Source organism: Camelus ferus, chromosome 22 (genome assembly GCF_009834535.1).
Source record: "Camelus ferus isolate YT-003-E chromosome 22, BCGSAC_Cfer_1.0, whole genome shotgun sequence".
NCBI classification, from domain to species: domain Eukaryota; kingdom Metazoa; phylum Chordata; class Mammalia; order Artiodactyla; family Camelidae; genus Camelus; species Camelus ferus.
This window is the reverse complement of record NC_045717.1, coordinates 18,634,176-18,649,226: the sequence shown is the minus strand read 5'-3', so window position 1 is coordinate 18,649,226 and position 15,051 is coordinate 18,634,176. Positions and strand designations below refer to the sequence as shown.

The following is a 15,051-nucleotide window of genomic DNA, read 5'->3' as shown; positions in this document are numbered from 1 at the left end:
ATAGCAGATGGGGTGGGAGCCAGGCTTCCATAATAAAAATTTATTCTTACACAAACCTACAACTTTCAAACAGTAAAAAGAAAGGACCACAGTCGCCTAGAAAGAGGACTTGAAGCAGCACATGTGAAGCAGGGCAGCTCCAGGCCGTCAGGGCATGTGGTTACCGGCTCTGTTCAACTGTAAGACACACACAGGAAAGGCCAGTGAGGAGGGGGCAGGGGGAGAAGGACCCACCACCCTGGTCCCCAGCCCGGTCTGAGCCACTTACTGTATGTGGAGATGTCGATTTCTTCTGGAAGCTCTGCCACGTTCACTTCAAACCGGTCCTGAACATCATTGAGGATTTTGGCATCATTCTCATCAGACACGAAAGTGATAGCCAGGCCTTTGGTACCAAAGCGACCTGCACGGGCCACCTGCAGGGAGACAGAAGCAGGGGTCAGGCCACAGAAACACAGGCTGGGGCTCTAAGAACAAGAAAAACAAGGTCCTCATCCAGGCCCTACCCTGGGAAGGGGGGCATTAGCGAGGTGACACTTCCGTGGGGCCACTCACCCGGTGGAGGTAGGTATCTGAGTCCTCGGGCATATCATAATTGAAGACAATGTTGACACGCTCAATGTCCATCCCTCGGCCAAAGAGGTTGGTGGCCACCAGGATCCGCCGCTGGAAGTCCTTGAACTGCTGATAGCGTGACAGGCTGGGTGCAGGAGGGACAAGGGGCGGCCATCAGATACATGGCTCCCGGGTGGCGCTCCCTACAAGGGTCCTGCCAGGGGCTTTGAGAGCGGTGAACACTCACCGCTCCTCCTGGGCCATGCCCCTGTGGATGGCGATGGCGGGGAAGTTCTGCTCCACGAGGAGCTGGGCTAAGGCCATGCAGCGCTGCACCGACTTCACAAATATCACCACCTGCGAGGAACGGAGCAGCAGTCAGGGCCAGAATCGCTCCCAGAGGCCTAGAACCCTGGGACAGGTCACAGAAGTGCAGAAGCGTCACCTGGTTAAACTCCAACACGTCCAGGAGGTCAAAGAGCTTGCGGTTCTTCTCACTGTCCTTAAGTTTGACATAGTACTGCTGCAGCCCATGCAGCGTGAGCTTGGTCTCGTCGTCCACGAACACCTCCATGGGCTGTGCGGGAAGGAGAGCAGGAAGGGGCAGGCAGGGCTTACTTCGGTGCAGGCCTCCTGCCTGCCCAGAACCTTCCAGCGGCGACTCCTTTGCTGTGGTATTTCCAAGAGGGCCTGCTGTACCCTAGTAAATACTTCTCTCCCAACAGCTGGATCTAAGGTCTGTCTGGCTCTGGTGCAGGCCAAGCTCAGCTCCCAGTTTGACAAGAGAAGAAGAGGGCTCCACCGGCCTCCCAGCATCCTTGTGCCACAAGGGCAGTGCGCGTGTTGGGGAGCGGCCAGAGCCCGGACCCAAGGCGGCCGCGGCTACTGTTCTGAGGTCCAGGCCACTCTCTCGCCCTACTCACGTCTTGCATGAACTTCCTGCAGACGGGCCGGATCTCCTTGCTCAGGGTGGCGCTGAACATCATGCACTGCTTCTCGTGCGGGGTCAGACGGAAGATCTCCTGCACGTCCCGCCGCATGTCTGCGTGGGAAGGACAAGAAACAGGTGGGCATGAGTGACCACCAGACCACGGCCCCCACCCGAGACCAGATCCAGCCCCTCCCAACCTGTGCCATGGAGCCCGTTGGCCCCATGAAGAGGGCGATGCGAGTGAGGACTGGCGGGAGGGGAGAGTCCCAGGTGCCTGGGGCCCCGGACTCAGGGCGAGCACAGGCACGGGAGGAGCGGCAATCCACTTACACGCTGCCAGAGCGGAGCAGCCGTGCCAGCGCCTTGAGCCACGCTTCAGGGAGGGGAGCCTGAGGCAGAGACAGCCGCTGGGGTGAGAGCTGCAGCCGCCTCCCAGGACACAAGCCCCATCTCCCACCAGCCCTGTCAGGGCTCACTGAGGGCCAGCGGGGGCCTAGAACTAACTCCCCAGGCGGCAAGGCCACGGCACTCAGGGCTGACATGGACGTGTGCCGGGACATGGCTCGTCTGGGCCCTGTGGTCCCACTCAGCTTAGGCTCGGAAGCAGCAGGCCACTCCGCCAACGCTAGAACTTTCCCTAAAATCATTTGCGGAGACCCGCGTGCTGGCCACCCACGTGACACCACTGGGGGGGCAACCTTCAGCCTGCCCTGTCAGGGCCCGCGTAGCTCTGAAGCCTGGGGTGCTGAGGGCGGGCACTCACCGAGCTGCTCCAGCATCTTGTCGCATTCATCCAGCACAAAGTGCTTCACGTTCCTCAGGTTCAGGCTCCTGTTTCGCACCAGTGCCAGGATCCGACCTGGTGTCCCCACCACAACGTGGGGACAGTTCTTCTTCAACACCTCCTCATCTTTCTTGATAGAGAGGCCCCCGAAGAACACAGACACCTGTGCCAGTGGAAAGTCGCTTTCAACCATCTGGCGGCCAAAAGCTCACATCTGACTCTGTTGACAGCTACTCAGCTAACGGCCCCGCCAGCTGGGGCCCCAGCAGCACCCCTGACACCCTGGGCCTGGTGCCTGGGGATAGGAGAGGCCTGAGAGCCTGGCGCCAGCTCCACTGAAAAGCAGTCCCAGAGTGGGACTGGCACAGGCCTCGGGGGCCATGCATAATTCATCAGGCTTTTAAGGAGCAGAAACCACCACAAACCTCAAAGGCCGCTGCTGCAGCCAAGCTTGGTTAACAGTGGCTGGGCCAGAGCCGAGGCCACCAAGGCAGCTGAGAGGACCATGTGGCGCCCAACCCGGCCTGAGGGGCTCACCTTGACACTGGGCATGTACTTGGAGAAGCGCTCATACTCCTTGCTGATCTGGAAGGCCAGCTCCCGGGTGTGGCACATAACCAGGACTGTCACCTGGGGGGCAGGTGGGGGAGAGATACTCAAGGCAGTGTCCTAAGTCCTCCCCTGGCCAGAGCCCCCAACCCTCAGGCCTTTGGTTGGCCCAGTCCAGACGCCTCCATCTTCTCACAGCCCTTCGCCTGCTGCTCACCCCCTCCACCTATCTTCTCACACTACTGAGGTGTGTCTCCCGACACCAGGACCTGCACCGAGGCCTCGACGCTAGGACTTAGCCCCAGCCTAGCCCGTGACATGCCCCATGCTAACAGCTTCCTGAGAGTCTGCCCTCTGGCTGGCCTGTGGGGCCAAGGGGAAGGCTGCCCCTGCCTTCTAAGCCACCGCACCAAGCACTGAGACCACACCACGGCCTCCCACTAAGCCCTCCTCTCCTTGACGTTCCACCCCCAAGGTCGGTAATGAGGGCTCAAGCACCCACCCACCCCAAAGATGTGTACCCCAGCATGTCACGAACAGCACACCAGTATACACCTCAGTGACCGCCCCCCCAAAATAGTGGACTACAGTGTTCAGGACACGAGGACAGCTAGGCCCCATCAGCAGTAACAGTAGGAACAAAACCGTGTTCAGTGGAATCCTACCTTCACCAACGTGTACAACCTAGAAAAGCACAGGTGGAAGTAACAGCCATATTGCTGGGTGGTAAAACTGTGGGCACTTCTGTTTTTTCTCTTGGTGTATTGTTTTTAGGGGGATTTCGTTACAATTAAGTATGGTACTTAACTTGAGAAGTCCACAAAAAGAATGTGAGCATGAGAATTTTTAACAAGAGAAGCCATGACTCCTGCTGCCTTGGGTAGCTTGGGCCTGGGAGGGAGGGTGCCCACCCACCTGTCCGTTGACGGGCTCAATCTGCTGCAGGGTGGCCAACACAAAAACTGCCGTCTTCCCCATCCCTGACTTGGCTTGGCACAGGACGTCCATGCCCAGGATGGCTTGTGGAATACACTCGTGCTGGACTGAGGGGGAGAGAGCGCGTGAGCAATCAGAAACCGGATGGCCCCTCTGTGCAGGTCCCTCAGCAGGTGGCTGAGGGGACCATGGTGAGGATGAGGGTGGTCAGAGGAGGGCCTTGGCGGGAAAGACCAGGGAGGCATACCCTCAGATGGATGCTCGAAGCCGCAGTCCACTATGGCCCTCAGGAGCTCTGGCTTCAGGAGGAAGTCCCGGAAACCAGAGCTGTGGATGGAAACGTAGGACCCCTTGACATCTTTCTTGGGCGGAGCTGGGGCATTCTCTGGAGGAGCCTGGGGCTCTTCATCTTCCTCGTAATCCAGAAGCTCGTTTTCCACATCCTGTTCCGCCATGGTGCTGAGAACAGAGGACGGAGGACGGGCGGAAAGAAGCAACTAAGGTAACTAAGATGCATGCAGGAAAACCCACACAGCGAGGGAGGAGAGGCCGCAGGCTGTCAACACAGGTCTGGGAGGGGCGAGGTGCTGGGGTCAGGTCTTACGAGCCGATGAAGCTAAACCTAGACCTCATTCTCTGGTCCCTCCCTATCTCACCCCTGACTCCTACTCCAACAGCAGGTCCCACCACTCCATCTGGGTAGCACCTGCCAGGTTCAGCCTATCATGGCCACATCTCCACCACCCTCCGCCAAGCCATCTCACCTCTCCCTGTGCCCCGGCAGCCACACCCACATGGGCACACATGCCTTCTACCTCCAAGGGCCTCCCACTGCTCTAAGTGAAATCCCAACTCCTCTCCACCCTCCTCACTGGCCCCTGCCCACCTCATCCCACACCACCCCTTTCAAACCACCCCCAGCCTTATGTGGCTGCTGATGCTCATGGAGCCCCTACCCTGGCCGCCAGGAACACACTGCTGCACCGCCTTCAGGTCTTGGCACAAATGCTTCCTTCACAGCATCAGGGTCTCAGCTCTAAGGAATAGCCTCAGACCACCCAGCCTCGAGGAGTCCCCTCCCCTTCACTCCCCAAGGACCCCACTGGCCTACATGGGGGGAGGCACCCCTCCCACCCACTCAAGACCTGGAGATGCTGGAGAGACAGGAGCTGGTGAGAGAGCAGTGTCTGCCCAGCCCCAGCTGCTCCTGCTATTTGTGGTCTGCACAGTGACTAATTAGGTGCTCTCGGGAAAAGACCTCCCATTGGGCCTGGAGCCAGTAAGAATACAGCTGAGAGGATAAACAGAATTCATTCAGAGCTCACTCGCCTCCTGGCTTTATTTAATCCAATACATACAGAACACCTACCGGGCGCAAGCCACAAAGGACCCGAACAGGAGAATGCTGTTTTCTGTCCGCCCTGCTGCACCCCCGCCTCCAGTCTAGGGGCAAAAGTGCTACAGCAGCCCCTCATCTTCCTGAGCTGGATGCTGAGCGCCCTGGGCCCCGTTTCTGGCCCTTCTGCCACTCATTCTCTCTGACTTCATCCAGCCCCTGGGCTTTAACTGCTGCTGTAAGGTCTCTCAAACTTGTCTCTATGGACAAACTCTCCCCTCAACTCCAGACTCGGTTACCTAGCTGCTTTTCACCTCTCCCCTTGGAAGTTGAACTCAAAACGCCCAGAGCAAAACTCTCCATTTCTCCCTGCAGGTCTGTTTCCCCCACCTCAGGAAAGGTAATTTCATTCTCTATACTGTTCCATCTTTCTCTTTATCTGTTCAGTCAGCCAACACATCCCACTGGGACCATGAGGCAACCTCTCACTCCTGCTACCTTGCAGGTCCCAGGCTGTTATCACCTTTCTTTTCAGATTAGAATAGCTTTATTGAGATAGTCACATGCTATACAAGTCACCATTTAAAAGGTACAATTCAGTGATTTTTTTTTTTTATACAGTCAGAGATAGCTGCAATCAGTGCCACAATCAGCTTTAGCACATTTCCTCATGTCAAAAAGTCTCTGGACCCTTCAGCCACTATCCTATCCCCCAACTCCCTTAGCAAGCACCAATCTGCTTCTTTTTCTACGAAATTGCTTACTTTGGATACTTCATATAATGGAATCACAGAACATGTGACTGACTTCTTTCACTCAGCATAATGTTTTCAAGGTTCCTCTATGTTGCAGCATGTATCAGTCCAACATCCCTTTTCATGGCTGAGTAATATTCCGTTGTACTGGGATATCCACTGTCAGCTGATAGGCAGGCATTTGGGCACCATCATCTCTTGCCTGGATTATGGCAACAGCCTCCTCATTTGCCTCCCTGCTTTCCATTCCCTACTCCCTCCAATCTCCTCCACCTCTGGCAGCTGGAGGGAGCCTATAAAAGCTAAGTCAGAGAATGTCACTCCTCTGCTCAAAACCCTCCTCAGGTTCCCACTGTGTTCAGAATAAAACTCAAGAGTCCTCACCAAGGCCCATCAGGCTCCAAATGAGACTCCCTCAGAGCTTATCCCCTCATCGCCCTGGCTCACTGGCCTTGCTGTGCTTCAGACATGCCTCAGCACCTTTGCACTTGCTGTTTCTGCTGCCGAGAACAGTCCTGAATCCCACTTCTTTCAGACCTCTGCTGCTCCAAAAAGCCATTTCCAGTCTGCCTAACTAAAAAAGCACCCCCTCCAGTTCTGCCAGCCCAGGACCCAGAACAGGGCCTGACATACATCAGGTTAAGCACTCAACAGCAATGGCTGAATGAATGGAACTCGAATCAAGGCCTCAAGGCAAGGTTTAAGGCCTAAAGTTAAGCACGTAGCCTTATCACTCTTGAAAGAGGCCATCTGATACTAGCACTGAGATTCCAACTGGAAGAGACAGGAAGGAGTCAGTTCCCAGGCCGCAGAGAGAACAGGAGCCAGGAGAGGCCAGTCCAAAACACACCAGACCCTCTTGGGGAGTGGAGAGTAGGGCTGGCTGCTTGAAGTAGAGGCAGAAGACAAAGCTGGAAGAGATGGTCAGGCCCAGAACATTCATACTTAATTTGCTAGCAATATGGAATCGCTGATTAGGTTTTTGAGTTGTGACTCAATCAGGATTTGCTCAAGAGCAAGTTACTCCAGAGAAGATGGAGTGGCGGAAGAGACCAGCAGCAGGGAAAAATAGGCACCAAATGAAAGAGAATTAACTAGTGTGAGGGGGTTGTTAAGTAGGGAAAAAGAGGGTGGAACACTCCACAGGGTGGGACTATCCCCTGGGAGAGCCCTGTACAGGAAAGAGACAGAGTCATCTACTCCGGGCTTCAAACCTGGGTGAGTAACAGGAGATGGTGTATTCAAAAGAATAAAAAATTAGGAGTTCAAATCAAGTCGTTTTGTTTTGATGGGAAGACAAATTTAGGGACAGAGTTTGAGGCACAAAATTTTCTAGGGAAGTGGCTGGGCAGGATCTAAAACTCAAAACAAATTAGATCACGAGGGGATCGGCGGTGTTTGTTCCGCCCAGAGAGGGTGGCCGAGACAGCTGAGGCCCCAGGAAGTGATGAACTTGAAAGTTGACACCAGAATAAGTCACAACTCATACTCGCATGCTTACCCTTTCACCCTCCAGTGCCCCAGGGGAGAATTTCTATCTCAGTTTGTTTCTTACTAGGACATCTTTTTTGCCCTAAATCTGTTTCACGAATCTGCCCCCTATTCGCAAAGAACACAGAGTGGGGGAGGGGGGAGTCCCTCGAACTTGGAGACCTTCACTCCTACAAACTCCGGCTTCTCCTACCACGGCCCCAGACCCCAGCGTCGCCTCCTGACCCCCTCTCTAAATCGACCCGGGCCTCCTCGAATAGGCAGAATCTCCCCCACAAGTCGGGATCAGCCCGCAGGCGGCCATGCCAGCCCCTCCCGGAAGCGGACCCCACGGCCCGCGCGCCAACGGCCGGCCCACACTTTGCGCATGCGCCCCAACGCCCAACGGCCACCAACGCACGCGACGGACACCCCAACCTCCCCGCCCTCCTTGTCTCGCGTCCCCTTCTCCTTCCCTCAACCCTAGACGTCTCCCTTCGCTCGCTCACCCGCAGGCCCGACGTCCCCGCACCGCGGCCCCGCGGCCCCGCGCCTGGGTGCGCCGCTCACCTGATTCCTCGTTCGCCTCCGCGTGCTGCGAGGAGAACCTCCCAACTCCGGTTACCGGTCTCGCGCCGAGACAAGCCGTAGCGCTTCCTGCCTCCAATGTCTGACTGCGGCTCCGCTCACTGGACCGCTGGCTTTTCATTCAAAAGAGGCGGAAGCGATGATTGGATTCTGTAGGAGAGGCCTGGAGGCTATTGGTGGAAGAGGAAAGAGGGCGTGCCTCATGCCTCGGGTTCATTGGTCAATCTAAAAGTAGGCGCCCGAGTGGGTTGACTGAGGCCGGCGTCCGCCAGCGCGCCGTCACGTGATCTGGTTTGTGCTCGCGGTGGGGTGCCGCCATCTTTAGTACTGGCAACTGAAGCCGGGAAGATGGATCGGGAGCGGGTGTCGCACCCTAATCAAACGTGGCCTATACGCTGAGCACAGAACTCAGTTTTTTCGGAATGTACATCCATCCGCGGCCTCCTAGTCCTACAGAGTGGAGGCTCTCCAAGGGTTCTGAGAAGGCTTGGGAGCTTGGAATGACTCCAGCGTGGAGAGGACATTTTCCACCCGCAGTGGGTAAGGGGCCCCCTCAGGTCGTGGAAGTGAGAGAAATGGTCCAAAGCAACAGTTCCTGTTTGCTGAGAGTCACGTCCTGGTCAGACACTGCTAGTGGCCATGCAGGTTCAGGCCAAAAAACCAAAACCACGACGCTTTTCGTCAGAAAACTTTTTTGTTGTTAATTTTACTTTCCCTTGTGTTAAATTTTCCTAACCTTTTTCAACCCCCTCTCCCTCCCCCTCCTCCGAAGTAAAGTTTATTGTAAAAGGAACAGGTCCATGAGTTTGGTTTTGGGGAGGGAGTTTTCATTTATTCTTTTAGTGGAGGTGCTGGGGATTGAACCCAGGACTCTGTGCATGCTGGGCAGGCACTCTCCCACTAGACCATACCCTCCCCATTCCAGGTCCATGAGTTTTGACTACTGACACCCAAGTGACAATTGCCTGGTGAAGATGTAGACCATTTCCAGCACCCCAGAAAGTTCTGTGGTACCTCTCTGAAGTCAACCACATCCCTTCCTCCCGCCCTGCACCAGGCAACCACTTATGTGGATTCCTATCACTAAAGTTTTCTCTGTTTTTTTTTTTTTTTTAGATAATTGAGTGTCTTTTATTACGATTCTTTTATTTTTTTAAATAGACTTTATTCTTTTAGAGCAGTTTCAGGTTCATAACAGAATTGAGCAGAAAATACAGAGTTTGTACATAGCCCTCCCCACCCACACATATATACTCCCCACCCTCAACATCCCTCATCGGTGTGGTATATGGTAGAATCCGATGAACCAACATGGGCACATTATTATCAACCGAAGTCCATAGTTTACATCAGGGTTCACTCTTGATGTTGTACATTCTGTGGGCTTTGACAAATGCATAATGACATATAGCCACCACTATATATCATACAGAATAATTTCATTGCCCTAAAAATCCCTTGTGCTCCGTCTAGTCATTCCTCCCTCCCTCCCTCTCCCCAAACCCCTGGAGACCATGATCTTTTTATTGTTTCTGTAGCTTTGCCTTTTCCAGAATGTCATTTGGTTGGAATCATACAGTTTGTAGCCTTTTCAGACTGGCTTCTTTCATTTAGTAATATGTCTTTGAGTTTCTTCTATGTCTTTCATGGCTTGATAGATCTTTCCTTTTTACTGCACATATATTCTTTAATTTACATATACGTACTGTTCATTGTTTCTAAGAACAATTTAGAGCTTTAGCTTTTTAAATTTACATAGTTATCAAAGGAATAAAGTCAACCACAAAATAAGAATTAACTCAAAAGTATACATACACCCTGCTATTAACAGCAACACTATTTATAATTGCCAAGACGTGGAAGCATCCCAAGTGCACATCAACAGCTGGATAGATAATGGAGATGCAGCATATAAATATATATGTAATGGAATACAACTCACCCATAAAAAAGAAGAATATTTTGCCATTTGTGGCCCTTCATTCACTTTTTTTTTTCACTTCAAAAACCAGAATTTTATAACTGGCAGAGACATTTCCATTACATCAAAAACAACAAAATACTTAGAAATAAGCCTAACCAAGGAGGTTACATATATTCTGAAAATGGAAATGACACAAAGAAATGGAAAGATTTCTTGAACTCTTTGATTGGAAGAATCAACACTATCAAAATGGCCACACTACCTGAAGCAATCCACAGATCCAATGCAACCCCTGTCAAAATACTCGGAACATTCCTCACAGAACCAGAACAAACAATTCCAGAATTTATAAGGAACCACAAAAAACCCTGAACAGCCAAAGCAATCTTTCGTAGGTCTCTTTTTTTCTTCTCTTTCTTGTTTTTGTTCCCTTTTTTTATGGTTTAATGACTAGAGAAGGTCCTTTAACATTTGTTGTAAAGCTGGTTTGGTGGTGCTGAAATCTTTTAGCTTTTGTTTATCTGTGAAGCTTTTGATTTCTCCATTAAGTCTGAATGAGAGCCTTGCTGGATAGAGTATTCTTGGTTTTAAGTTTCCCCCTTGCATCACTTTAAATATATCATGCCACTCCCTTCTGGCCTGTTGAGTTCCTGCTGAAAAATCAGCTGATAACTTTATGGGAGTTCCCTTGTATGTTATTCGTTGCTTTTCTCTTGCTAGTTTTAATATTTTCTCCTTATCCTTCCTTAATTGTCAATTTGATGAATTTGTGCCTTGGCGTGTTCCTCTTTGGGTTTGATTCTGTGTGGTAGTCTCTGCACTTCCAGGACTTGGGTGACTGTTCCTTTCTCAAGTTGGGGAAGTTTTCGGTTATTATCTCTCCAAAAATTTTCTAAGGTCCTTTCTGTCTCTCTTCTCTTCCTGGGACCCCTATAATGTGGGACCCCTATAATGTGACTATTAGAGTGCTTCATGTTGTCCCAGAGTTCTCTTAAACTATCCTCATTCCTTTTTATTCTTTTTTCTTTTTTCTGTTCTGAAGTAGTGATTTCCACTAATCTGTCTTCTAGCTCACTGATCTGTTCTTCTGCCTCCTTTAGTCTATTCTTGTTCCTTCTAGTGTATTGTTCATTTCAGTGATTTTATTCTTCAGCTCTGTTTGGGTATTCTTTATATTTTCTGACTCTTTGCTAAAAATTTCACTCTGTGCATCTATACTCCTCTTGAGTTTTCTGAACACCCTGGGCATCATTACTTTAAACTCTTTCTCAGATAAATTACCTATCTCCTCATCACTTGTTTCCTCTTCTGGGATTTTATCTTGTGCCTTGGCCTGGGAGATATTCCTTTGCCACCTCATATCTTTCTGTGTTTGTGGATTCCTTCCACAGGCTTTGGGATTATTGTTTTCTTATTTCTAGTATCTATCCCTGGTGGATGAGGCTGGACTAGGGGCTTATGCAGGTTTCCTGACAGGAGGAGTCAGTGCCTGCTCACTGCTAGGTGAAGCTTGGTCCTGGACCTCTGGTGGGTAGGGCGGTATCTAGAGGCCTTTGTGGCTTAAGAAGTCTGCTGATGGGTGGGGCTGTGTTCCCACCCTGTATGATGTTTGGTCTGAGGCTTCCCTACAGGCTGTTGGGTGGGGTTAGGGCTTGGTGCTAATGATCCAATCAAGATGTCAGCCCCTAGGAAAGCTCATGTAGATTAACAATCCCCAAATGTCCGCCACCAGCTTTTGTGTCCCCTGAGTGAGCCACAGCTGTCCCCCATGTCCCCAGAAGGCCCTCCAAATCCAGCAGGCAGCTCTGGCCCAGGTTCCTGTGAATCACTGCCTCTGCCCTTGGACCTGGTGCACGTGAGTTTCTGTATATGCTTCTCAAGCGAATGGAGTCTCCATTTCCCTTAGTCCTGTGAGGCTCCCAGTGCCAAGCACCCCTGGCCTTCAAAACCAGATGTCCTGGGGTCTCCTTCTCCTCCCAATGTCAGGACTCAAGTTGGGGAGCCCCTGACGTGGGGCTGAGAGCTCTCACTCCCGTGGGAGGGCCTCTGCGCCTTAACAAATCTTCAGCTTGTGGTTCGCCCCTCCAGGGGACATGGGACCCAAAACTATCATGAGCATGCGCCTCCTACCGTCCTGCTGTGGCTCCCTCTTTATGTTTCCAGTTGCACAAGATCTTTTTTGCTAGGTTCCAGTCTTTTTTTTTTTTTTTTTTTTGATGGTTGTTTAGCATTCAGCTGTGGTTTCGTTGTAGTCGCAAGGACAGGCAAGCTTGTGGTCCTACCACTCCACCATCTTGACTGCAACCAAGTTTTGTCTGTTTTTGAATTTTGTATAAATGGAATCCTGCAGTAGATTGTCTTTTGTGTCTGGCTTCTCTTGCTCAACAAAATGTTCTGAGATTTTCCACATTCCTGCACATCTCAATACTTCCTTCTTTTTCCTTCCTGAGTAGTAATTCCACTGTGCAGCTATGCCACAATATAGCCAATATAGTTTCTCCATTCACCTGTAGTTGGACATTTGGTTTCTCCCAGTGTTTGGCTATTATTAATGAAGCTTGCACAAGTCTTGTCAACACAAATTTACTTCTCTGTAGGAAATACCTAGGAGTGCAATGGTGGGCGGTAGGTCATGTGAGTGTTCAGCTTTTTTAGATCCTGACAGTTTAGCTAAGTAGTTGTCCCACTTTACAGTCCCACTAGCACCCTATGAAAATTCCAGTTACTCCCAACCCTGGTACTGCCAGTCTTCTCAGCTGTGTTTGGATTGGGAGTTTAGGGGAAGGAGGTGGGGGAAGGTAAGGCACGATAAGCCTGCTCCAGCATTCCAGTCTCCCTAAGCCTGTGACACAGTTAAACCTTCCTCCACAGTTTTCCCCAAAGGTTCTAACATTTCCTTTTCATGTAGTGTAGGCTATCTCAGGGGTCCATGCTCTAGACAACAAATTCAGAGCTGAAGTCAAGTAACTTCAGCCAAAAAGCCTAATGAAGGGAGACCAGGGATCCAATCCAATGCAGAGAACGTGGATACAGAATAATGTACAAAAAAAGGATACAAAGATGGGTGGGTTTTGATGCTCGATGAAGCATGGAATTCAGAGAACTATCTTCATTTGTATTTGGACTTGACGTTAATGTGTAACTTGTGATTATCTTACTTTATGAATATAGCTATATACACCTGATTTCATTTAAAAATACTGTATTTAGGTATATATTAATAGTTTCTATAAAGATATTATTTTTGTTCAATTTTAAAAAACCTAATGATGAACAAGATATCAACATTTTAAGTAAACACAGGGTCAGTAACAGAGCTGCATGGCTCCTGAAGTAAAAGGAAGTGATTAGGACTAGTGATCCTGTCTTTATTTGGATTTTTAGCATTAATTTTGATTTTTTAAAAAAGTGCATTAAAACGTGTATCTTAAATTTTGTGTCTGAGGCAAGTGCCTCACTCTCCTCACCCCAGTTCCTGTCCTGGTGCTCAGCCCTGTTCTGAGACATTGAAATACGTCAACAGATTGAATCCCCACCTGGAGCAGATGAGGTGCGTGTATTAGCACATCCATTGTTCCTATCCGTTGTCAGGTGGGTGACCTGAGCTCCAGAGAGGGTTTGTCCCGATCCCAAAGTCACACAGTTGTCAGAGATTCAAGCCCAGGCCAGGCCCGTTCAGTCGATTTGGCAGAAACCTCTGCAAGTGGAAATAGAGGTTAAAGGCAGGTAAGATGGAAGCCTGGGGAAAACCATTCCCCAGGGAGAGAGGAGGTGCTCTAGGAAAGCAGGTGGGAGGTGAACTTGAAGTAATTAGATCATCTGAGATGATACAGGAGGAGAAGGCTGAAGCCAGTTGAGTCCAGCAAAGAAGTCTGGAAAAACAGGGAAAAAAACCCAGCACACCCACCATCCATGCAGCCAGGGGGTAGCTTCTGCTATTCAACAAACAAACAAAAACAGGAAACAAACCAAACAAAAAACAAGAAACAAAAAGCCCCACAGATTTTAAATCCGGAAAAGATCAGAGCCTGCTAAATACATCCGCCACCCAAGATTAGCAAATGTTAACATTTGTCATATTGGCTTGATTCACTTCAGAATTATTTTAAGATATAAAAGATTTTAAAACACCCACTCAAATGGCTAAAAAGGAAAAGCCTCCCAGTACCGAGCCTGGATAGGCTGTGGAGTAACCAGAGTTCTCATCCACTGCTGGCAGGCTTGTAAAATGTGAACACCACTTTGGAAGATAATTTGGCAGTTTGTACTAAGGTAAACCAGGGTATCTCAACCCCAGCCCTCTTGACATTTCGGCTGGATCTTTCTTTGTGGTGGGAACCATCCTGTGCATTGTAGGATGTCATGCAGCATCCTAGGCCTCTAAAAGCCAGTACCCTGCCCCCTAACCCCTCAGTGTCTCCAAAAGGGTCTCCAGACATTGCTAATGTCCCTCCTGGGGGAGGGGATTGAAAAACCATCCCAGATGAGACCTATTGGGTTAAACAGGCACCAACATCATGACGAAGCAGTCCTCCTAGATATAGACTTAAGAATAAACAAAACATTTTTTGACCACAAAAAGATATGAACAGTGAACATTCTTTAGACATAACAGCTCCAAACTGGAAACAACCCAGACGTCCATCTACAAACGAATGGATAAAGAAACTGTGGTCCATTGACACCGTGGAGTACCACTAGAAGTAAAAAGGAATTAACTATTGATACACACGGCATTTTGGATGACTCTCAAAAACAGCGTGTTCCCTGGATATACTAAAAATATACTAAATGTCACTGTATTCTACATGTAAAAAGGGTGAATTGTATGGTGTGTGAATTTTATTTTAATCCAAAACAAAACATGTTGAGCAAAAGAATCCAGACTTCTTTTTTTTAATCATAAAATGATTCCATGAGGTATGAAGTTCAAGAACAGCAAAATTAATCTTTGGGGATAGAATCTACATGAAGAGGTTACCTGAGAAGGAACACAAGTGAAACTTATGTAGCAAGGGAGTGGGCTGGGTGGTGGCCACAGGGGTTTAGACACATATAAAAATTCATGGAGCTGCACACCAGAAGATTTGTGTACTTTACCATATGTAAGTTGCACCTCAATCAAAATAATGAATAATTAAAAATCAAAGACATAACACATTATCGTTAAAGTGGAAGCCCCCCAAATCCATTCCCATCCACTGCAACAGAAACATCCTAAAT

The 15,051-nt window shown here is 49.9% G+C and overlaps 1 protein-coding gene and 1 long non-coding RNA gene across 3 annotated transcripts in view; both read right to left on the bottom strand.

Moving 5' to 3' along the window:
• Positions 1–8: 8 nt before the first annotated feature.
• Positions 9–8,018, bottom strand: DDX39A (DExD-box helicase 39A). 2 transcript variants are annotated; one of them, XM_006173031.3, is made up of 11 exons: positions 7,887–8,018; positions 4,003–4,214; positions 3,735–3,862; positions 2,808–2,900; positions 2,250–2,433; positions 1,479–1,597; positions 1,001–1,132; positions 803–912; positions 556–700; positions 269–416; positions 9–177 (listed from the first exon to the last, which is right to left on the bottom strand). In XM_006173031.3, exons 2-11 carry the CDS (start codon positions 4,208–4,210, stop codon positions 161–163), a joined length of 1,284 nt encoding a protein of 427 aa, XP_006173093.1. In that variant the 5' UTR covers positions 4,211–4,214; positions 7,887–8,018; the 3' UTR covers positions 9–160. The 2 variants fall into 2 exon arrangements, with proteins under 2 accessions (XP_006173093.1, XP_014409539.1); XM_014554053.2 differs by having other exon boundaries at positions 7,826–7,942.
• Positions 8,019–12,023: 4,005 nt separating this feature from the next.
• The window catches only part of LOC116659026, a 7,590-nt gene continuing 4,562 nt past the window's right edge, over positions 12,024–15,051 (bottom strand). Inside the window, exons 2-3 of the long non-coding RNA XR_004314299.1 lie at positions 13,365–13,525; positions 12,024–12,432 (exon numbers count right to left, since the gene is read on the bottom strand). This is a non-coding gene — a long non-coding RNA (uncharacterized LOC116659026). The remainder of the gene's footprint in view (positions 12,433–13,364; positions 13,526–15,051) is intronic.

Bases quoted from the DNA above. Each gene is read 5' to 3' on its own strand.
- DDX39A (XM_006173031.3), bottom strand. From the start codon at position 4,210: ATGGCGGAACAGGATGTGGAAAACGAGCTTCTGGATTACGAGGAAGAT. The intron at 2,901-3,734 runs GTGGGTGGGCAC...CCTGCCCCCCAG, and splicing joins TTGAGCCCGTCAACGGACAG to GTGACAGTCCTGGTTATGTG. The intron at 701-802 runs GTGAGTGTTCAC...TCCTGCACCCAG, and splicing joins GGCATGGCCCAGGAGGAGCG to CCTGTCACGCTATCAGCAGT.